The sequence below is a fragment of the Styela clava genome, chromosome 11 (assembly GCF_964204865.1).
Source record: "Styela clava chromosome 11, kaStyClav1.hap1.2, whole genome shotgun sequence".
Classification (NCBI taxonomy): domain Eukaryota; kingdom Metazoa; phylum Chordata; class Ascidiacea; order Stolidobranchia; family Styelidae; genus Styela; species Styela clava.
Genome location: NC_135260.1, coordinates 3,160,637 through 3,185,083, shown reverse-complemented (window position 1 = coordinate 3,185,083; position 24,447 = coordinate 3,160,637). Strand labels below are relative to the sequence as shown.

The 24,447-nt window shown below is 36.4% G+C and overlaps 2 protein-coding genes across 5 annotated transcripts in view; both read right to left on the bottom strand.

Annotated features, from left to right (window-relative positions):
• The window catches only part of LOC120348134 (RUN and FYVE domain-containing protein 2-like), a 30,955-nt gene extending 12,019 nt beyond the window's left edge, over positions 1-18,936 (bottom strand). The window contains exons 1-11 of one of the 4 annotated variants that reach the window (XM_078117664.1): positions 18,677-18,936; positions 16,724-16,937; positions 10,990-11,076; positions 10,142-10,258; positions 9,312-9,473; positions 4,648-4,755; positions 3,568-3,699; positions 3,041-3,155; positions 2,423-2,524; positions 1,842-1,965; positions 899-1,083 (exon numbers count right to left, since the gene is read on the bottom strand). In XM_078117664.1, the coding sequence (XP_077973790.1) occupies positions 899-1,083; positions 1,842-1,965; positions 2,423-2,524; positions 3,041-3,155; positions 3,568-3,699; positions 4,648-4,755; positions 9,312-9,473; positions 10,142-10,258; positions 10,990-11,076; positions 16,724-16,937; positions 18,677-18,793 (1,463 nt within the window). In that variant the 5' untranslated portion in view covers positions 18,794-18,936. Of the gene's footprint in view, positions 1-898; positions 1,084-1,841; positions 1,966-2,422; positions 2,525-3,040; positions 3,156-3,567; positions 3,700-4,647; positions 4,756-5,405; positions 6,849-9,311; positions 9,474-10,141; positions 10,259-10,989; positions 11,077-16,723; positions 16,938-18,676 lie in introns of those variants that run through there. The other 3 variants (XM_078117665.1, XM_078117666.1, XM_078117663.1) reach the window with 3 other exon arrangements.
• On the bottom strand, positions 18,865-23,050 carry LOC120348143 (ketimine reductase mu-crystallin-like). The gene is made up of 2 exons (XM_039418269.2): positions 22,653-23,050; positions 18,865-21,702 (listed from the first exon to the last, which is right to left on the bottom strand). Exons 1-2 carry the CDS (start codon positions 23,019-23,021, stop codon positions 21,133-21,135), a joined length of 939 nt encoding a protein of 312 aa, XP_039274203.2. The 5' UTR covers positions 23,022-23,050; the 3' UTR covers positions 18,865-21,132.
• Between the last annotated feature and the right edge of the window lie 1,397 nt (positions 23,051-24,447).

Below are 24,447 nucleotides of genomic sequence, written 5' to 3'. Positions count from 1 at the left end.
AAATAATAAGTAAGAATACACAAGTCAACAATGATATGCGCTCCCGTGGTATGTGCACCAAGATGGTAGACACCTGAACGTAGTATGCGTATCAGATTAGGGTTAGGCCATAATTTTATTCCAATTTTCCACATGCTACGTTCCGGTGTCGGCCATCTTGGTTCACATACTACGGGAGTACCCAATGATGTTAAGCAAAAATCAACAATTTCATCATAAATTTGCCTTCCAAAGTTTACTCAAACTGTTTACAATTTAGCTTTATATCAATCCCAACGACATCATAGAGCCTTTCATCATTTCATTTCAAGTCATTTACCACCGCTTCAAATCGACTGTTCATGCATAAAGTCATCGGCAATCCAGAAGTATGTGTAGTTTGTGTACCAATATGGAGGTAACTAATTTTGTTTGCCTACTTTACATCAAGTTGTATAAAGGGACAGACAGTCCCGAACTCGTGATAGAAGTAAAATAAGGAAAATCAGAATAATATTATGGCCTAACCCTAACTCTAAACTAAACAACATCAAAATTACTCATCAAGTAAGCTGTAAGCACTGCTTCAAATTGACTGTTCATGCACAAATTGGGCAAATAGGATAAACTCCTTAAACAATCGCAAAACTCGATAATTCCCATTTGAATATGCGAGTCATTTTGTGCATCCCTGGTCGCAGGTCAAGATCTCTTTAAAGCCCATGATCGTTTGATAGAGCAGCAACAAAATTTAAATAATTTGGGAATTCCAATTTTACCTACTTATCGGTACGGTACATACACTTCTGGAACGCCTACTTTTGTTAACATAGGCACAAAGTTCTCACCCTTCGTCGTTGTATTGAGACAATGTTACGTAGCGCCAAAAAAATGTTAAACTCAAAAATTCCAAACCTACCTGTTGCGTTCTTCTAAATAATTCTTCTGATCTGCCATTTCTCTCATAATTTCTTCTGGACTCTCTTGTTTTTCTTTTTTCGCATTCTCTTCCTTTTCTCTCTCCTTTTCCGCCAACTCAATCTCAGTGCCGATGGAAGGCCGATTGCCTTCTTTGATGTATAAACTATAGTCAATGACTGCATTCTGAAAACAAGAGAAAAGATATAGAACGCACAATTGGAGCATTGCGCTAAGCCTGACATGAACAAACTGGCCCGCCTGATGCTGTCACAACCAAACTAAAACCAATTTTCGATGTTTTAACTAAAAATAGCTCTAGGAATTTGTTGAAATTCTGATTCAATTTATTTTTGGCACAAGGCTTATTGTTTCCACTTTTGCACTGTAAATATTGTTCATAAAATGTGACTTTTTACGTCACACTCACATGGCCCCCCAGTCTAAGGGCCCCAGGTCAAAGGTCAAAAACTATGCTCACCCCTGCGTTGAGCGTTAAAAACATGTTTGTCATTACACCTCTGTACAATAATTACTGTCGGTTCGCGAGCCCAAATCTTGTGAGAGTTAAATAAGTGCAAGAGAATTGCCGGACTCCTCACACTTCGTGTTTTTTCATTTTTGCGTTCAAGGTACTGCCAATTGTTACATCATTATCACAGTTTAAGCTTGTTTTTAGTCGTAACAATTCAACTATACCGCTCTTAATTTTGGCCCCCTGGCGATCAACTCTGGTCACCACTGGTTTACAATGAATAACTATTACTTATTCTTACACCAACCATAAACCGATAACCGGACGCGAGAACGAAGTTTGCTATGATGCATTTATATAGGTTGCACAGAGATTTTCATCCCAAAGTACATAATATTCAATTATCACATTTTAGGAATAAATTGTTGCCAGAAATTAATAACAGGTTTAAATGTAACATCCCAATTACCTGATTATCCAAGTCATCTCCTTTCATGCATAAGTTGGCATCAATGCAGTTCAAACCAACAAGGTGACCAGATAGAACGATGCCTTCTTCTGAGAGAACCAAAGATTCTGGCTCATAGAATTCTCTGAAAAAATTGAAGAATATATTTAAATTTTTGGCCATGCATTGTCAGCCCTATATATCACCCCCCATCAATCTCTGAGTGAGCTATTGGCTACTTAAATAAGAAATGTGTAACAATGTGTCTCCTTTACTTCTGAGTGAGTACCCGAAACACTGCTCAGAGATGAGTTTCTTTTACTCCTGTGTGAGTGACGGTAACTTTGCTCAGAGATGAGTCGGAAATGTGACTAATCAGAGGCTCAGATGGCGAGCATGGAATCGCAATCGCAAAATAAAGAAATCATCTCTGGGCAACCACTGAAACACAAAATTCTAAAATCATGTAGAAAAATGGTGACATGTTACTCTATCTTTAAGATAACGAAAACTTTTTTTGGCTTGACTTAAAAGGGTGGCTCCCAAACCTTTTTTGATACATTTCACCCATTGCCCATTTTCAGAAATAAAGTGACACCTACCTCATAGCGTCTCTATTTTCCACCATCGTTCTGAAATAATCCGCAAGTCTTTTCTGCATCAATGCAAGCCGCAACCAAGCCCTGGCTCTGCCTGCATGAGTCCTGTGAAAAACAAATGCAAGTCATTATTAGCAAGAGAGCAGTGCGCAAATATATTGGTGCAATGGCCTAGCAGTTACAGGGTTGGACTTAACTAGAGGTGGGCAAATTGGAATATGATCGAAAATCAATGTAGGCATTTACAATGATAACAGGCGCAACAAGTCGTAACAGAGTTAGTCTGCGTTGTTATAACAAAATTTAGGATTCTTGTTCTTCTCTTGTTTGCAATTTTAATACTCCACTCGCCATGCATGGTAGAGTAAAATGATCACATTTTCAAAACTTTACTTGGTCAAAGATGGAATTGAATACTAAAAATACATGTCAAGCTAATAGAAAGTCCATTGAAAAGGAGTGTGGCATGTCAGTCTTCATCTTTTTATTCCTTACAGTTTTTTCAAAACTTGCCATCCGTCCATGTGAGCACCTTTTTAAACATAAACATGACGAATTGGGATTTTATGGTCAATGGAGAAAATTCCACTGTTGACAAGGGCCACTGAATGGCTTACTTACTTTATTCCAGGCAAATCTCTGACACTGTTAGTGATCTCTGCGGCTTCACTTCGAACTTTTTCAATCGCTTCCAAAGGTCCCCAGAAAAGTTTATGACCAGTGAAGAGTTTTGGAGCTGAAATAGTATTAACAGTTGAATCTTAGACATTGTAACATTTAGCCAGAATCAAAATATCTATATAGGGTGTCTATAAAGTCTTAAAAAATTTTTAAATAGAAAAAGGAATTTATTGATACCATATATTGTTTTGGCCCTCACAGATGTATTAAATGAAGTAAAAATACTTGAACAATTGCTGATTAAAAAACAACAAACTTGGTTAAGATATATTGAAAACTGACTTCATAACAAAATTAATCCAGAATTTTAGCTTGCAATAAATTCCAATTCCGACTATTTTAAATAGATTTTATTTAATTAGGGCATAAGGGAACAGAAATAAAGACAGCAGTTAGGCGCACAATAAATCTCTAAGAGACGATTATGAAAATTTAACCTCTACACAACAATAAAAATAAGCTGTTACCTTTCAATCCGTGTTTCAGTACGGCCTCCATGATGATAAAAAACTGCTGTAAGGGGGCGTGGTCACTGTCGAGGGTGTGGCCAGCACTCAATGAAGATTCTATCAAACCTTTAATGCTCAGTCGGGCCATTCCTGGAATACAAGTTGAAATGGTGAACAACTTTTTATGAGGCAGTTTTTTGAAGTTGTGAGAGCAAAGCAAAAGTATGTTTCATTCAAAAACCACGTTGAAATTACGTGCATGGAACGTAAATATACAAAATAAAGAAATATAAATATCCAAAATAAGGCGCGGAAAACCAAATCTATTACATATATATTCTTTGGCGCTCCCGAAGTATGTGAACCAAGATGGCGGACATCGGAACGTAGTATGTATGTCAGGTTAGGGTTAGGCCATAATTTTATTTCAATTTTCCCTATTTTAGTTCTATTACGAGTTTGGGGACTAGCCAAGTGACTCCCGTAGTATTTGTACCTGAAATTATGGCCTAACGCTAATCTGGTACACATACTACGTTCCGGTGTCCGCCATCTTGGTACGCATACTTCCGGAGCGTCTATTCTTTAAATTAGCTTCACGCCCCTCATAAAATTGTGTACATCCCTCTTGTGGGGCGTGTCCACCAGAGTACAACTGCTACAGCACAATTGAAAGCCGAAACTTTTCCGAGGCTCCAGTGAAATTTTACTTTTAAAATTTGCCAAGCTAAAGTTAAGAACTCTTGCCCAGCAATCCAGTACTGACATGAGCAAAACAGGCCTGCGTCCCAAACCCATCCCATTGGTAATTCAGTCTGCCTTCCTGATGCTGCCACAACCAAACTAAAACCAAATTTTGTTGTTTTAGCTAAAAAAAACTGAAGAAATCTGTAGAGAGTGCGATTAAAAGGCTTATTATTTCCATTTTTGCTTTTGTTCTCCATGTAAAATTCTGTTCATAAAATTGAACTTTTTACGCCACACTTACATGGTCCGCCAGTCTAGGTGAGCAAAATTTTTGGCTCCTGTTCCAAAAACCTTACACATTCCTGATCTACTATCTACTTGCCAAGAGCCTTATTCAGGGTGAAAACTCACCTAGAAGATTCTTTCTTTCTATTCTCATCTGTTCAATGGTTGTTGAACTTGTAGAGCTGGTCGGTGAAGGTGTTGAGGCATCGTTCATGTTATGAAGATGGGTGTCATCTGTAAGAAAGGATTTGTAGTTAGAGTAAGGTTAAGGTTTCTATATACGCAGTGGTCGCTAAAAAAACAGAAAATTAGTCGAACAGCTATATATTTTTATAAAGAATAAATTTTTGTGAAGGCATATGTTTTATTTGATACTCATGGATGCTTAAAATGTCGTCCGCGCATTTGAGAACAGTGTCAAAGACCCAAGCTCGTGTAGCGTTTTATTGGTTGACTTGTGAAAAAACGGGCAAAAAAAGAACAAGATGGCGGCGATTCGAAATTCCCACCTAAACCGATTCAAATAATTTACTATCCGATTCCAAATGCCCAGCCATGCCATAGAGATGATCAAAAAAACTTCACTAATTTACCAACTACATTCTGGAAAAATAATTTTTAATTCGGAAAACAAATATATTTTCTAAAACAAACCCATAACAATGTATTTGCAATCAAAAAGGAAAATAGAAAATAAAAGAGAAAATGTAAATATTCTGAATTTTTCCTCATATTAAAGAATTTAGATTCTGAAATTAAAGAATTAAGAATTAAGATTCTGAAAATTGAATTTTTCTTAAAAACTAAAACATATTAATAATGGAAATTTCCCATGTTTTTGCAAACTAAAAGACAATGAGAAAATGATCAGACATTCAAAACACCTTCTAATTCCTTCAGTGAGAGCCAATCCCCATCAGATGTGACTCGAAAATTACACCAATACAGTTGTTCCAAAGCTTTCAGTGTGTCATCGCCAACTTCATGGTTCGCTCGATTAGCTTCATAAAATTCCGACAAAAGATTTGTTACAGGCGTGTTTGCAACTTCGTAATCCTGGAATCCTGTCGGGTTTTCATCCCAATAAACCGGCGAAAAAATTGTGCCAGGCGGTGGGGAGACTGGTGATACCGGGACGTGGTATAACGGTAAAATTTGCGGCGAATATGGAACGTAATCTTGTGTTTCCGTTTTTATTGAAGATATAGTCGGGTTCAAAGGGCATGAGGACCATTCTGATGAAGTGCCATAACGTTTTGGGTACAATTCATCGCAACACACTTCCTCGTTGCTAAATACATCGTATTTCTCATCTAGAGGGCAGTACATGATCTGACCTTCGACCCCAGAACTGATGATTAGCATATCTTGACGATTGCTTCGAAACTTACTAGCAGGATTGTTAGTAAAAAGACGAGAACTTCGCATTTCAGATCCGATTAAGCTTTCTTGAGACGAATCTGAACTGGAAGAATCATCTGAGCCAATGCTCTGCGACCGCTTCGCTCGGAAACGCTTAATGTACTTGTCGAAGAAATAACCGCCACTGCTTCGAGATTTTTTACTATTCCGACTTCGCTTTGTTTTTCCAGCATTTTTCCGCAACGGTACATCAACAGGCATACTATTACATCTCGAACGTGATGACAATTGTCGTAAACTTTGACCCGGAGACGAGTGGGGGTCATATTTATCTTTCGTTAGATTCTGATACCCAGGACTGGTCATGTCGGGTTCTCCCTCAAACATGCCACATAGGGACATACAAGAGCCGCCGGTGGCGAGGCCATGAGGGCCATTTTCGCTCATAGAAGTCGGTATAAATTCTTTTACACAATCTTCTTGTATAGTCCATGACGAATGTCGTTGTCTTTGTTGTCTCCGATACCCTCTTGTGGTAAACTTTGACCCATTGTTCCCAAAGTTGGTATTTTGTTGTATGGGAACACTGTATGGACTCGATGTCATCTGCTGAACAAGTTGTCTACGTCTTCGGATAGGCATGGTCGCTGTTAACGATTTTATTTTCGTTTTTTTATATATTGTAGGTTTGGATGCGATTACAGTGTTTGCAAAAATAACTTTGGGCCACTTGATGTCCTCGTTATTCAAACACTTCTATACTCTGCTTGCTGAGTTTATTTATGTAGAATGCTATTAAAACAAATGCTTTACGCAGGTTTTCTCGATGTTTATTCAGAATCTTTCCAAATGTAGGCACCACTGTTATATCGATGTCCCAAGTTTTCCTTATGTTGAAGATAACTTCAGATACTAGTTCAACAGAAATCCCTTTAAACCTTTTGATGTTATTTAATTACTTTTGTATTCTTGCAAATTTACTGTAGAATGTCAAAGTAACACGTGCAACTTTTCCACTTCTTGGCAAATATATAATGAACTTTGCAAGTGAAACCTTACACCAACAGCAAGTACGTTGCAAAAAACGATATACTCGACGAAACAATATAACTACTTGGACAACAGATTACAAATATATTTCAATACTAGGTATTGGGTTTCAGGCTTTCTTGGATCCCACGCTCACATGACAATATGAAATAACATAATATGAAATATACAACATACATAAACTATAAGCAGAGGTAAAACATATGGTTTAGAAATATAAAATATAATACTAAAACTGCAATGCAGATATTAAAAATGGGCATTAGCCCGCTAGGATCGAATTTTTTATCTGTCATTGACTGACACTATCTGAAAACTTCAAACAGAAACCGATTCTATAAAATAAGTTCTATCATAGTCTTGTGAGATTAGATTAGATTCCATAGTCAAACATTCCATAAATGACAAATGATTTGTGCACTAAAACATTTTTTTATATTAGCAAGATCTTGTGTGTTTCCCACATAGAGTATTAATTTTAATTTGTCATGATATGCAAGAAGGACCACAAGGACAAGTAGTATGTCAGGGTATGGAAATCTGGCCCATGAAGTCCTGGTTAGGGAGCACTATATTTAACTATAAACTGCTTCTATCTTTCCAGAACAGAAGCTTATAAAGTAAGATAATTAAATAACCAAAACAACTCCAAACTAAACAAAACAAAAACCGTACAGTACATACAATATGATCAGAATAATTTTCATAATTCTCATTTTTAATCATAATTTTTTTTTAACAAAATACGATCATTCTACCCATCAGGCCATCACTACACCTAAACAGCCTTGCCTTTCTGCACTTCAACAAACTAACATAGCCTCAAAAATTTGATAAGAAAGATTCCGTCCGGGTTTTAAATAATTCATGAATGCACGCTTGGGCTGCTCAACATGCACCTAAACCAGTTTAAACCGGTTCAGACCAGCAACAGATGGTTCAAACCGGATTGATGCAAGAATGTCTAATGAAAGGTAAAATTTAATTTATGTTTTTTGAGAAAAAATCAAATTCATCCATTATTAATGACCTGATTACCTCACTTCATATACAAAAAGGGAGATACAAATATTTGAGTAGAAATAATGCTGTAAGCCTGTAATATATTATTAAGTCATTCATCCAGCACAAGTTCGCCTTCGGCAATTGGTTAAAAAACATGTGTGATGACACAATTAAAAAATTATTCATGATTCTAAATTACAGAAAAAAAAAGGGTGAAACAAATGGCCCAATGGGGTTCATAAAAATTTAAAAAAAGACCAGAGAGTGACCCAAAAAAATTTGTAAAAATATAAAAATAGCAGCCTTTTTTGAAAACGCTTCTATCTACAATGATGGTTCTCAACTGGCCGAGTACATCATTACTTATCAATCTTGATCGGTAAGTATGTTGATAGGTATTTGTTTGTTTGTCTGTCAGTCTGTTAGATGCACGCGATATCTCAGAGAAGCAAGGTTGAATCTGCTCCAAATTTTGCATGTGCATTCATCATATCTCGGACCAGAAGCCTATTGATTTCGGATGGATTATGTTGTATAATTAGCGAGTTATTAATTAATTAGCGATGTGACACGCGGTGTCACTATAGAGTCATGAATCAAAGCCGCAGTTTCGATCGATAAGTCTTCGGTCTCCAACCAATATTCTCGTTACTGTTTTATACCCTATTTTATAATGTGGCACGACATTCTTTGTGACCTTACAAGCGAAACGGACAAGGACGATGTCTAAACGAAGGATTGGTAGCGCTATAAACACGACTCAGCAAATACATACAGTATGGACGATAAAAAGAAAAGCAGCATATTTTAGCCAACTCAAACGATAATTGTTTTAGTAAATCAGAGCTGCTCATGTAATACTTGAAGAGCTCCTCTGTTGAGAACCACTGATGTATGACAACTGACAATTTTAGAACATTTGGTCTTGCTAATGAAAATAATGACCCACTGGAAAAATTCAGGTCTTTTCAAATATAATATTAGCTCATTACATATTGTTACTTATCGATTTCAATCAGTAAGTATGTTGATAGGTATTTGTCTGTCTGTATGTCTGTCTGTTAGATGCACGCGACATCTCATGAAAGCGAGATTGAATCTTGCATGTGCATTCATCATAATTATGTCGTACCACAAGCCTATTGATTTTGGATGAATTAAGTAGTATAATTAGCGAGTTATTGATTAATTAGTGATGGGACACAAGGTGTCACTATGGAGTAAGAGCGCTGTTTTGGGGATCCCATAAATTTCAATCCATAAGTCATCGGTCTCTGACCGAAATTCTCGTGTTAGATATCATTGGATGTTTGTACATGACCTTGCTAGGAGGAAAACATGAGAACAAGCATTGTATAAAAAATAAAACCCACCTAAATCTTTTCGTTTCCCGATATTTTTTAAAGACATAAATGAAGTAGAAATATCGCTGAATATGGAAGGCAGAGTGATTGAACTTCCTTGCGGGGATTGATCCTTCTTTTCTTGTCTCTTGAACGATCGAAAACGATGAAACGGTGAGGTTGGCTTGTCTTCTGTAATAAATGAAATACTATATTGCCTTGATTGACTCAGGTTGTGATGGAATAGGGCCCGGTGGTTAAGGAATGAACTATTCTGATGTCACGTCCGGTTTTAGGTAAATCATTCAAGAATAGAGTAAAATGGTGTTTGAAAAGGGGTATCAATTAATGACCTACTGCAACTGCTGCAAAATTGCATTAAAAAAATGTTGGAAATTGATGGCCATTCCTGATGTGACCTATGGTTTGCTTTGGTTATTGTTCTGGACACTTATTAAATATACGTTTATACTGAGTTAACAGTACAATCCCTCAATCAATAAGCTAGCATTTTACAATTCATTCTTTCAAGGGAAAGAGAGGAACTTGTAGCTAAATTGTTTTTTCAAGTAGCCCGAGTATGGGTTGCATATGATATATCACTATGTAATAACCCATTAAAGATTGAACAAAAACGGAAACAGAGTTTTTATGCATGGTGATGAAACAAAAAAGCTACAAGTGTTCGCTCCAGAACTACGGCACATTATTTATAATAACTGTGTATTTGATATGTTTTATCGGAGGAAGAATAAGAAATCAAAACTGGCAAAGGGTGGAATGTAACAATAAAGAATGGAAACCACTGCTCAAGGCCAACTAATGTACAGCAAGAATTCAATTTGGCTTTCTAGACAAACCTAGTATAGTTTCAGTTGGTTCATTCTCCTTATTCTCATCAGCTTTCTTTTCCTCCTCGTTTTCTTTTGTTTGCTCTTCAACACCATGAATAACTTCAAATGTTTCAGCATCGCCTGCTATAACAGAAGTTTGATGTAGTACAAAATATCAGATTTGGTAATGGGTTGCATATTGTTCACAAGACTCGTGCCAATCAGCATTTTGAGCGCTATACATCATACTTTTATAATCAATGTAGATTATGTTTGCTATGATAGGAATTGACAAGAACAATCCCAACTTTTTCAAAGAACTTCAGTGGAATTTGACATCTCATAACTGTTCACTGATTGCATTGACATGAACATCTTACAAGCCTTAAGCCAATTAGTATTATGGGCGCGTAACGCAACATCCTGATTTTATTTAATCAGACTTAGTGGTGCCAAAACTTCGCTTGTCTTCTTCGCCTGTGAGTAAATATGCTTGACCTTGCTTTGAGCAAATCTCATTTTGCTTTTCATAGGGAATTGAATTGGCATGGCGGTGTGGCGCATCGTGCCAAGCGATAGGAATGCGTTCACCACCGCGCCTCTTATTTGCACTGCTTGAGTTCATAGGTCCGAATCCTGCTGGGATAATTATGTGCAAGAAGGTCACGTAACCGCTGGTTAATTACGGCTTCCTCCACCATTACCGTAAGTCCATGCATCTGAAACAAATAATTGGCTCACTAATCCAATACCTGACATGTACTGGTATCCAAATTCGCTGTATTTGGTAGTGTTAGGACGATTTGTTTGTATTAAAATAAAACATTGAAAGAATCAAAAACATAAAAAAATTACAAAATTATGTAAGTACTAACCTGCTGGTTGCACTTCTGGTTCATTATGTGTAACATTGACATCTTTAGTTGCGTTTGATTCCTCAGGAAAAACTTTATTTTCTTGCCCTAAGATGTAAATATATTTTTAGTCGATCGATATTAGGCAATGACTTGGATTGCTATAATTATGAGCCCCAAAGTAACAGGTCAATGACTGGATAGAATTCATTTAGTATTGAATTTTTCAGTAGCTGGCTCGCTTACGAATTGTTACGCCTGTTATCGTCGAAAATGATTACATTTGTTGTATGTTGAAGCATTTTAGCAGTAATAATTAGGGCATGACATCAAAATCGTCAAGTGAGGTGTTGAAATTGCAAATTCCGTAAATAAAATTGTGAATTGCTCGGTAACGAATATAGCTATAATAACCGTCGGGGTATTGCTTTGTTGAAAAACAAGTCAAAACTTGAGGGAATGAGTTAGAATTAGAGTTATAATTGAGTCTGATCTTCTATTAGGCACAAAAGCCTTATAATCATGTAAAAATGCCTTTCTTGCCAATTTATTCAATCACTATTTCGAATCAACATTCAGGATTAACGCCAGTGTTCACTATTAGCGCACTTTTTTGCGAAAATTGCGAAGCACTTTCGCAACTTTTTTTAGGGACTGCGAAATAGCACTATTTCCCGATTTTGAAGAGAAATAGCACTTTTTTCCCATTTTGAATAGAATAAAAATTCAAAGTTAACAAATATTTTCGAGTATTAAGTTGGCAAATAAGTAACATACTAGTACTTTTGTAACTCAATTCTGCATATCATAACGATATTTACCGGAATTCTAACCTATGAGATGCAGACATAGGAGATAAAGCTTTTGAATTAACGGCAAAATTCTTGTTTATAATATGATTATTATGTAAGCACACCATTCGGCTTCTCCCGCAAAAACGCTCCCGGCGTCTTTGAAACCAGATGTTGGAATACTACGCAGTGCGTTTCTTTTAACCAGAGTGGTCATGTGACTATACCAATGATATCGATGAAATTAAAATGACTATAAAAGTGTTAGTAAAGTGTTATAGTCACTTTGGATGAATTGTGACCAAAGTGCACGATTTTCAAATCAGACGAAACTTTTAGCAGCATGTCACAGATTTGCAAAATCACCAAATTCACAAAATACCATTAAGTGCCATTTTATTGTTATCACAATGTTGAAAGCACATGGCATTTTCCGGAATTTTGCGATATTTACACAACTATTTCTCATTGATATGGGAGTACGGGTGGGCAAAATTCAATATTTTTTTTAATCGAATATTTTTTAACTAGTACCAAATAACAAATATTTTTGTAACGTCGGTAAAATCGGCAACAAAGCCTTTTTACTGGTTAATTCCGTTGTAATCGCTAATTGTTCTTGTCACCGATCGTTTTGGTGGCGATATCCAGGTTTTGGTAATCTATATTCCCGCCCTCTCTTTTTTACAAATATGAATTCTTGCGGGTCGGCGGACATCGAAGTTTTATATTTCGGGTTTACCCGTTCGCTCACATCGGCAACAGCTGTTGAAGACATTGAGGACCCAAATGAACATTTGCATTGGCTTTATTATTACCTATCAAGATTTGTAAATTTACCGTCCCAATTTTATGCGAATGGTAATATTATTGTCGATACCGTGATGCAGATATTTATTAAGACGATAATTAACTTTCTCATGTTTTACTATGGTGATAAACTTCGCAAATCTGAAATTGTGTCAATCCTGAATGTTGATTTAAAACAGTGATTGAATAATTCGGCAATGAAGGCATTTCTGCATGGTCATAAGACGAGATGACGTTAATGAACAGCACTTCTTCTACACGATATTTTACGTATGCGGCTCAATGCTAAAAAGATTGGGCGCGAGTGCTTTTTTTTCGAGCGCTCGAGTGCCTAATAGAGGTCAGGCGCTAATTGTAACTAATTCCCCCAATTTTCAACCTGTTTTCAACAAAACAATACCCAGGCGATAATTATAGCTAAAATGTTATCGAGCAATTCACAATTTTATTTACGGAATTTGCAAATTCACCAGTTTCTTGACGATTTTGATAATGTCACGCCTTAATTATTAGTGCAAAAAATACTCCCCTTCTTCCGCCGTGGTTTGACGGGTTCTTTGTTCCATTCTTCAGAAAGTTCTGACACGGGGGATATAGAATACTGAATCTGGAGGGTTGAATCCCTGTCGACTTACTGGCGATTTTCCATTTTGGATTGCGTGAAACATTCTCTATTTTAAATTAAATGACGTTTCGCGGGCTAGAGTTCTCCCCGAAAATGATGTGTACCAGACGTTAGTTAGACGATAGATAAAACATTCGAAAATACAAAGTTATATCGAAAAAAATGCGTTTTGATACATTTGGAAAGAAACATTATTTAGGGTTGATTCAGATCATATTTTACTCTTCATGACACCCGGTATCCGAAAATACAGTTGTATCGCGAAAAATGTGTTTTGTTACATTTAAAATAAAACATTTTTGCGATTAATTTAGATCATATTTTACTTTTCAGGACACCCGTTTTCGAAAATACAAGGTTATATCGCAAAATGTGTTTTGTTACATTTAAAATAAAACATTTTTGCGATTAATTTAGATCAAATTTTACCTTTCACGGCAACCCGTTTCCGAAAATACAAAGTTATATCACAAAAAAATGCGTTTTGTTACATTTATTTCGCATTCCCAATAAAATTCATATTTTCCCTAATTAAAGTCGTCGATGAATCTGTTCCTGTCGTTCAAGCTCGACACACGTTTGGACGAGTGTGGGGCGGTTTTTTGGTCGCCGATGAATTAAAAAGTTGCCACACGTTATAACGACAATAACTTAAAATTAAGATTTTGCATTAGAAGTGAATTTGTCTCAAGATGGTATTTTACGATTCTTGCCCACAGTAAATAAACACGCTCACAGGCTTGGTTATAATTGATATTCGTTTAATTTATTTTACACTATTAATAAACGCGCCACACCAAGTGCGGCCATATAAATTGCAGTCGCATCGGTATGGACTGTATATTTTTGGCGCTCTCACATTAATTATAATTTTCAAAAAAACAATACCCCGACGGTCATTAAAGCTGAATTCGTTACCGAGTAATTCACAATTTTATTTACGGAATTTGCAATTTCAAGATCTCACTTGACGATTTTGATGATGTCATGCCCTAATTATTACTGCTTAAATGCCTCAAAATACAACAAATGTAATCATTTTCGACGATAACAGGCGCAACAATTCGTAAACGAGCCGTTATAACGAAATTCGCGATTGATTTTACCTCTCTCTTGTTTACACTTTTAACATCTCGCCGGCCATGTATGGTCGAATAAAACGTTCACATATTCGAAACATGACTTGGCCAAGGATGGAAGGGATCACTAAAGAGCTAATAGAAAGTACATACCCGAGGGTATGATATTACTATCGAGAATATTTGTGAGTATATCACAGGACGGAAATATTTTGCACCCGGCTGTTTGTTGGCAGAACAACGATACGCTAAAGTTAATTGATCGAATACAGGGAAGTATTTATTTATCATCTCACTTGCGAACATCGAGGTTTTGGCGGAATTGTACGATCATGTTGTCTTTCTTAAATAATAAATTTTTCAATAAATGTTCATTTTACTTTTGCGTCTTTATTATATGTCGGGTTTTCATTTATTTTAAATTCGAAATTGTCCGAAATACTCCAACAGGTGTATAAGTACAATAATAATAATAGTACTTACCAAAGTACTTACTAGGGAAGTTTAATACTCACGATGTGTTAAGGGCGTCGTAACTCCCGTTTTTTCAATTTGATTGTTTTACATTCTGCTTAAAAAACAACGTCGTTTTGCAGTCATCTAACGTAACTCTCGCGACTAAATCTTTTTTGTTTTGTATGGCATCGTCTTGGCGCAATTTATTGCCGACTGAATTTTAATTGTGTTTTAGGATAAGTTATTTTCTGTTTGTTGGTTTCTAAACTTTACAAACTTGGGTAGCAATTACTATTAATGTGAGATTTGTGCATATTAACGATTGAATATCGCGACTGGATGTCCTATATCTGAGAATGCGTACTCTCTTTCAACATTAATTTTCAGGATATCAGTGTTCATGTGGTCGAATAAAAATTATTTATCAAATGAATTGGTATTTCGAGACACTTTCAAAATTATTTGGGATCCACTATCATATCATTCGTTTATTTTTTATATTCATGTTTTTTTCAAGAATCACCCTCGTTATATTTCGTGTACCTTAGCAAAAGAAAACTCGTTGGTGTAATCGTTCCTATCAGTGTAATTGAAATATATGGAAACCTCGCAAGTGGCGTTGTGATGCGAATATTTGATACTAGGTCAGCAGCATTACAAAGAGTGCTATTTAGGAATGCTGAAAGTACATGGCATTACTAAACATATATATATATATACATATATATACATATATATACATATATATGATGTTTTCTGCCCGATTTAAACTAATTCGCACGCAAACCAAGGCATGTGGACATTTAAAAATTACTTGTCTTTGGGTAAGCTCTGAAATAGTATAATATAAATGTGAATGAGAAATTAGGTCACTCTAGCTCAGGAAACGGGAGGATTTTCAAAGTGATCATGTGTAATATTTCGTAGAAAAAAGTTTGAGAGGAAAGTAGGTCAACCTATCTCCTAAAACAGGGGAGTATCCTGCTTAATATTCCGGAGAGAAGGTAGGTTAACCTATCTTTTTGAACAGCGGGTGGCGACTTTCAAAGTGGTTCAAAATCACAAATTAATAATTATCAGATTAGGTTTAGGGATAAATCGAAAAGTTGAATTTCCAGCGCACGTGCACATCTAACCCTAATTAGTTGATTGCTATTTATATTTGGGGGGGGGGGGATTATTTTGCACGGGATTTGTAATGATCCACCCTGTAACTAATATGGTTTCCAGTCTGCCTGTTCCAATCGTTGTCTGTTAGATGGAAGGAGTAACAAATGTGAAAGCCTTTGCTGTTCACGCGAGTAAGCAACTGACACTGTGATACGTTGCATGAAAGTTTTGTCCGCGGCAGGTGTTAGCAGATGTCCTTTCGTTGCCGATGAATTCACTTGTTTTAATTAAACATGAATTCGCTAAAAGGGAACTCGTTAATGGAAAGGCTTCTCTTTAATTCATAATATTAACCTGAGGAGCGCTTTTTCGAGTATCTATGCCGTTTTAAATGGGTTATATGAAAGGCTAGGGCACCTAACTTGTTAAAATCGGCAAAAGCACTTTCGCACTTTTTTTTTCGCCTGCGAAGCACTTTCGCACTCATGATTTGCTTAGAGTTAACACTGATTAACGCAATCGCATATTTGCAAGGTTTATCTATCTGATACGAAACAACACAGAAAGCATAAGGAAGTCAATTATCGTCTTATCAATAAATATCTACATTCCGGTGTAAGTAACAGCGAATGACTGGCTGGAATTAATTTAGTATTGAATTTTTCATAAGTATAGCAAAAGTAAATAAATAACTTTGTGGGCACGTTTGCATAATGTCCAAAGCAGTGGTTTTCAACCCTTCATGGAATAATTGCATTCTTTATTTTCCTCGATATTTTCAGCGGATGTTTATTTATAAGACCACAGTTGTAATTTCAGAAGGCAAAAGTGGGCAAGATCCTGCCCATTGACTATAAATTGCCTATCTCTGCCCTAGTATTTACCAATATCTTGCTCAGCCTTCTCTGTTTCGTTTTCTTCTCCTACTTTCTCAGTGGCAATTTCATTGGATTCTATGTAAGCCATTGAATCCGGCTGTGAGCTTGAGATTACATTATTTCCCGGTGCAACGGTGGTTTCTGACTCAGCAGTAATGTTGTTACTCCCATTCGATGAATCATCATTTTCTGATGGCACATTTTCAATGATTTCTATATCCTGAAACATAAAAAATGTCAAATTTTACTGTAAATTTTGATCCTCATGAGTTAGAATCATAGCTACTTTTACTTCAAGATGAGTGTCATTGGAGCAATAAATGGCAGCATAAATGCTTTGATGCTGGACAGCATTATTCCGTTTGGTCATGCTCAACTGATTCCAATTTTGTGCAGCATATCAAAACCAAGGATTAAACGAGAATATCGGTCGGAGACCGAAGACTTATCGATCTTAGATCGGTAATTAGTTAATAACTCGCTAATTATACGACATAATTAACCAAAAATCTATAGGCTTCTGGTCTGAGGTAAGATGCATGCACTTGCAAAATTTGGAGCAGATTCAACCACGCGTTCATCTAACAGACACACACACAGACACACAGACATACATACATACAGACAAATATCTATCAATATACTTACCGATCTTAAGATCGATAAGTAACAAAATTAGAATCTGAACAAATATTAATTAGACATGTCACAAAACTAGAGTTCAAATTGCATGCCCACCATCTCATCAAGAGTGTAATAAACTGGTAAAGTAACCAAACAGGATAAAATTCATTCCAAAAATAGTGGCACTCTACTTAGAATAGTGGCACTCTACATAGAATAGTGGCACTCTACATAGAATAGTGGCACTCTACATGGAATAGTGGCACTCTACATAGAATAGTGGCACTCTACTTAGAATAGTGGCACTCTACATAGAATAGTGGCACTCTACATAGAATAGTGGCACTCTACATAGAATAGTGGCACTCTACATAGAATAGTGGCACTCTACATAGAATAGTGGCACTCTACATAGAATAGTGGCACTCTACATAGAATAGTGGCACTCTACATAGAATAGTGGCACTCTACATAGAATAGTGGCACTCTACATAGAATAGTGGCACTCTACATAGAATAGTGGCACTCTACATGGAATAGTGGCACTCTACATAGAATAGTGGCACTCTACATAGGCGTAGCCCAAGGCACCTGATGGCCTGATTTTTTTTAATGCGGTTTTGCAGCATTTGCAGTGAGACGAGATTTTTATGCCTTTTTAACCGCATTTTGCTGTAATCTCAAACGATTTACTGAAAACGGGACGTTTCCTGGAATGCTATCAATAATCTTTTCACCGAATGAACAAACCAAGATAAATTAAACTGCGGAAACCAAACGTTTCCTGGAATGCTATCAATAATCTTTTCGGGGCTCCCGAAATATGCGAACCAAGATGGCGGACATCGGAATGTAATATGTGTACTAGGTTAGGGTTAGGCCAAAAAATTTTGGTATAAATACTACGGGAGGCTCTTGGCTAGTCTTTGAACTGATAATAGGACTAAAATAAGGAAAATTGGAAAAAGATTATCGCCCAACCCTAACCTGTTACCCATGTTACGTTCCGATGTCCGCCATCTTGGTTCGCATACTTCGGGAGCACCATCTTTTCTCCAAATGAACCAACCAAGATAAATGAAAATGCGCACTTGTGTAGCTTGAACAACTTCGACAGCGAAGTAGGTCTGTGGAGAACTTCGATATTGTTGGATATCAGACGCTGCTTCTATCTGGCCTTGTTTGGAGCAAAAGGCATGAGTAAGCATCTAAAATTGCCCTTCTTTCTCCAAATTTTGGGCTGGCTACAATCTTGGCTTCTCACCCATTGGTGACTGTTCATACAAAGCCTGGTTTGGTGTGAGATATATAAATATAAAGTCATATGAAAAGTACCTGAGAAGTGTCATCACTGCTTGTTGCATCACTTGCCACATTTTCTGGTTCATCCAAATCTTTTTTAGCTGCAGATATTTCACTGGACGTTATTTCGATATATTCAGCATCCGCCATGTTTTGTCCATTCAGAACAAAATTTTAGATTCTATATTTGTAACTAATATAACTATTATTATATTACTGAATTATACTGAAACAGGGTAAGAGAAATTATTTGAATTCCAGTGTATCCATTTCAATGTATTCCACCATGTGCATTCGAGACTCACTTTTAAGATATCAATTGTAACTAACATAAATATTGTACTGTTACTAGAATTAAAAGGCAAGATAAAGAAATCCAATTAGGATTTCAATGTAGCATCCGCCATGTTTTATCCATAGGAGACGCAATTTCAAGTCATAATTAATATAACGATTATTGAACACTGAATTTAGAAACAATATTAAAGAAAGCTGATTGCAAAACACGATTTTAATGAGAGCAATGCAGAATATGATGCACCAATAATGGGGATGTGAAATTAAGTTTTTTATCGCACTGCTAAACACAACAACAAATTTGTTCGAACAATGGCAACAATTTAGAAAATATAACCAGTAAGTCCACTTCGTGAAAAAAAACACAAAGCTCAACATAGGATTTAACAAAAAACTAAATCACTGACATTGCACTCAATTAATAGAAATGCATAGAATTCAGGATAATGCATTATGCATTAATAGGAGGAAAAACAGGAAAATTTCCGCATATACTTGGTTTGATTGAAATTTATTCCAAATGTTTAAATGCGAGATAGAATTCCTCTAAATCTAGAGAAAATATTTAAAGATAATGATATTGATTGTAAAAAGAATAAAAAAATGTCCACAATTACTAGGATTTCAATGCGGGAGCAATAATAACACAAGGATAGGATTTGCATATTAATTAGTTAGCCAGTTATTCATTTAAGAGGCATGGACTTGAAAAGAACGAAACTTAGAAGCTGTTTTGAGAAAATTAGGGAAATTAAATTCTTCATTTTCAAACTTCTGTAACATTTTAATGGAGTAATTTGGTAAATATGCCCATATATCTGGGGGTAATTGCCCTATTAGGAGGGCGTCAGCCAAATCCGATTTGGGAAAGGTGAGTGGTATAAAGCATACATTGTTTTAATATATCAGTTCTTTAATTTTCAATGAGAGAATAACAGGGTATTCAGTATAAATGTTAATAAAGATAGACACTGAATGAGCCTAAATATGAAGAAGTACCGTTTTACGAAAAAAACAAACGCCGCATGGCAAGAGAAAACGGAAACTCGCTATGCGTATCATGTATGGCCATTGAAAAATTCTGGCGATATGGGTGCTAAAATGCACATTGCCTATTATGCAAAGAGAAATCTGTTTATCATGAATTAAATATTTCCTTGATCTAAGAATTTACTGTGTTATTGAATCTTGGATGTGAATCAGGAGTGTGCAACCTTTTATACAGAAGGGTCTGATACAAATAGTCTGGTGAAACCATGGGCCGAACCTTCATTTTACATAGGATTTCTAGTAGTGGCAGACACAAAAATTTTGCATTTGACCTGTGGGTCGCAGGTTGTACAACCCTGATGTGAATAAATACTCAATTTCATTTTATTACCATTACCATCACCACTACGCTAAACACACACCCCAAAAAATAAAATAAACTCAAACTAACACGGAAAACAAATTAGTGTGATATGACAGCCCGGGGTGGCCAAATCGAATAATTTGATCTTTCGAATACATTATAGAAAAGTTTCATAAATATGTCTGTAAATTTTTTAAAATTGCAAAGGGAATTTACCGATACCCTATATTGTTTTGGCCCGGTGACCGTACATTTGAACCCATGTACATTTGAACCCATGCGTATATCCACGGGTTCAATCTATATGCGGGTGCTAAAACCCATGGGTTAGGGTTAGTATGGGTTTAACTATCCGTGAAACAAAAAAAATTCCATAGGTGCAATAGCATACCGGTGCAATTGTCATGGGTTCAAATGTACGTGGGTTCAAATGTAATGGAACCTTTTGGCCCTGACAGATGTACTTATTACTGATTAAAAACAACAAACCTGGTTAAGATATATTGAGGACTGACTTCATAACAAAACTGAAATTATGAAGAAACTTTATGGACAATTTGTATATGCTGTATTAGGTCAGTTTACTTACAAGAAAATGCTGATTTAATTGATTTTATATTTTTACATTTTCGTCTCAGAAGTTATTTCTTATGAGTCTTATGACAAGTATGATTTGGCCTAAATAAAGGAACAAGAAATTTGAAAATGGCAGCCTCCATGCTTGCCCTATTATTTGAGATTATTCTTTCAAGTCACATTCCAATAATTCCTTCTAGTGGAAAGTAAAAGAGTCAGAATTGTACTATAGAGTAAACCAAGCCAATAAGTTTTAGAATTGTTATTGTATGTCAGTTTCATGTTTGCAATTATCCCAAACTAATTTAGCTGCAGCCGCATCCTGTAGTCCAATTCCTAGAGATTTGAAGAAAGTAAATTTCCCTTGTTGAACAGGTTTTTGTTTCAACAAAATTTCCCCAATTTCTGCGTAGACGTCACATTTTGAGAGAATGACGTCTCCAGACTCGTTTTCTGCGGATTCACGGCTGTCAACATACACTGTAGAATTTTGCATACATTCATCGTCGCATTCGCGCCAGGTAGGACGACACGCTCCAACGCAGTTGATATGGCATCCAGGTTTCAACCATTTTTCAAAAAGAACGGGCTCTGTGGCTGAAGTTACTGTTATAACAACGTCACTGTCACAGACGGCCTCCTCAACACTTTTGCAATTCTGCAATGGTGAATCTTTCAATTCTTCGCATAATTTTTGTGCGTTGTCATGGTTACGACTCCAAATCTTCATTTTTTCGAGTTTATATGTTTCGTTGAAGGCAAGAATATGACTCCTAGCTTGCACACCGGATCCAAGAACGGCAATAGTCTTTGGTGTCTCAGATACAATTGCCTGAAACATAAATATACATGCATAATAACAATTTTCTCTAAAAGCCTAATAATGTAATATTCTAAATACATTCTAAAATATATGGTAATTTATAATAATTTATAAAATTTGGTCCCATTTATTTGAGAACACTATAGCACTATAGGTGTGCAACTGTCACATCAGGGAATTCTGCTATGATTGATACAGTGGTTCTCAACCTCTTTTGTATCGTAGCCCACTTTTGTTCAACAAAATTATGTGGCCCATTATCTTGCAAGGGAAAAAAACTACAAGAAAATTATTAAATTATTTCGCAAAAAAAAACCTTCCACTATCATTAAAATGAAAATTACCACTTAGTAGCAAAAACAACATCATTCATAGCTACTACTATTTATCAATAAGCAATTTTAGTAGGTTTGTGGCCTATCTGAAGGTATTTCCGCGGCTCACTGCTTGAGAACCGGAGGATCAATACGGGTCTCATGTAGTTTCGTACCTAACATACTTCTAGTGGGCATAGCATCACAACTTTTTCACGTATCAATCCTAACCCCCACCTGACTACACCATCCAAAAATTACGTCATTACGACATCACAGTGACATAATAGAGCCCTTCAAACTATACAAACTGCTATCCGAGACGGGCAAACGAGCACCCGAAATCGAACAGATATTTCTCTCGTTTTTTCGTCGCAACGATTCCTATAGGAAAGAGATCGATAACATGAGTCAGTTCTTTATCGTAGGCGCCAATGCCATTTCGGGCGATCGTACGTATATTTGGCAAGCTCTATGACATAATTGTGATGTCGCAGTGACGTAATTTTTGGATGGCGTAGTCAGATGGGGGTTAGGATTGACATATCAAAAAATTGTTATGCAAAACTACACGAGACCCGATTAACACTTCGTTTCCACTACCTATAATTTTAACTACAGATTCAAATAAAATGCAGGATTTACCTGAGTAGCTACAACAGAAGCAGCAGCCGTTCGCATTGCAGTTATCAATTCTCCGTCCATCAAACAAGCCAAGGCTCCAGTATCTGGGTCAAACAAAGTGATATAACAGATATGAGTCGGAAGATTTTTCTTAGCGTTATCAGGATACATAGACACCAGCTTTGTTACGAGAGTGTCACTAGAGGTGCTGTAGCTCGGCATCGCTAGAAAAGTGCCGTTCGTATCGCCGACTGGTAACGAAACTCGTAATGGTTGACTAGCTCGATTTAATGTATATTCCTCAAGAGCTTGTCGAACAGCTGGTATTAGTTCCGAATATTTCAAATTTTTTTGGACTACGACCTGACTAATTAATGGTATTGTTTCCATTTTAATAATTGAATACCAGTAGTGTCTGTAGAACTGTAGAATGCAAAAATGAAGTTTATCAACATATCCTAAAATGATGAAATGGCTTGTTTATCAAAACATATCAACTCAAGACCAGAAGACTCTTCCTTCTTGCTGAAAACTGTACAAAACACGAAAGAGAAAACAGCATTGAACAGCAAATTAAAAAAAAACACCAAAGTTACTCTAGCCCGATGCAGCACTGTCAGACAGTTCTTCTGTTATTGTTCCCATAACTAAACACGTTACGTAGGCTATGCCTTTTGTTGCTATTGAATAAATGTAAATTTGATACGGAAACAATTCGCAAGCAATTCACGCAATGGCTGCACAACAAAAAACAAGATGGCAGTGCTGTATGGAGTCATAAATATTAGTCCGGTTGAGGGAGGCTTCATCGATTGATTTTGTTATTTATCCGAAGTCTGAACCATGAACACGAATACATATGGTGCCGTTAAATGAGGACAGTAAAAACAAGAGAGCAATGTCAGTAATATGCTTTAGTTTGTGGGGCACCGATCCATACGAAGACGGCAGTAAAACAATTCCCTCGCACTTATAATTACCCTCCACAGGATTTGATCCTGGATCGGGTCGTCCGGTTACAAGTCGGATATGGAATTAGTTGGCCAGTTATTTGTTTTTTGGAACATGGACTTGCAATGACTTCGCATTGACCTGCAAACCCGCAGGTCAATCAGAGGTGCAATGTTGCAATTCCGTGGGTCTCACTTGAAATACAAAGGCTATAGGGTAAGTTTTAGAACAGTGGATTCCAAACTTCATGATATATTCCTTCTTATTGAACTCTTCCCTTTCTCCCTCCTCAATCGTTAATGTATCATTAGCTAGTGACACGCGCAACATGCACTCTGATTTTTGGCACAGTTCAATGTGTTCATAAATGGGTCACGACTTCGCTCTTTCTTGTAAAATTTACTTTCAGTGCAATATCCCCAAATTTCCTATTATATGAAATAAATTAACACCAAGTCCTAACTATAGAATATGGATTAAACGTCAATTTAACAAGTGGATAAATTTTAAAAGGGGTTGGACATTTCATGGACCAAACCAAGGTATTGCCGGTAACTGTGTTTTATTATGTAAACGATTTTTCATTTACAAATGAAGAAGAGACCTCAATTTTTATAATTCGTGAAAAATGTTATTACCTGTGTAGGCTAAAAGGTATAGGTGACGCTGCTCGATAACCATCACTGGTATATCGAGGTTCTCTTCACACCGAAATGCATTTTTAATTATGTTTGTTTGTTCAAAATATATCTATCTATCCCCAATAAATTTGTCAGAAAACGTTTATCTTTAATTCCTCGTCGTGTCGTCACATAATTGATCAACATCAATCCGGGGAAAGTTACGACGCGCTACTTCACGCTAC

Excerpts from the sequence above, each read along its gene's own strand:
- LOC120348143 (XM_039418269.2), bottom strand. The coding sequence starts at position 23,021 with ATGGAAACAATACCATTAATTAGTCAGGTCGTAGTCCAAAAAAATTTG. Across the intron at positions 21,703-22,652 it reads CTTCTGTTGTAGCTACTCAG|GCAATTGTATCTGAGACACC; the intron begins GTAAATCCTGCA and ends TTTATGTTTCAG.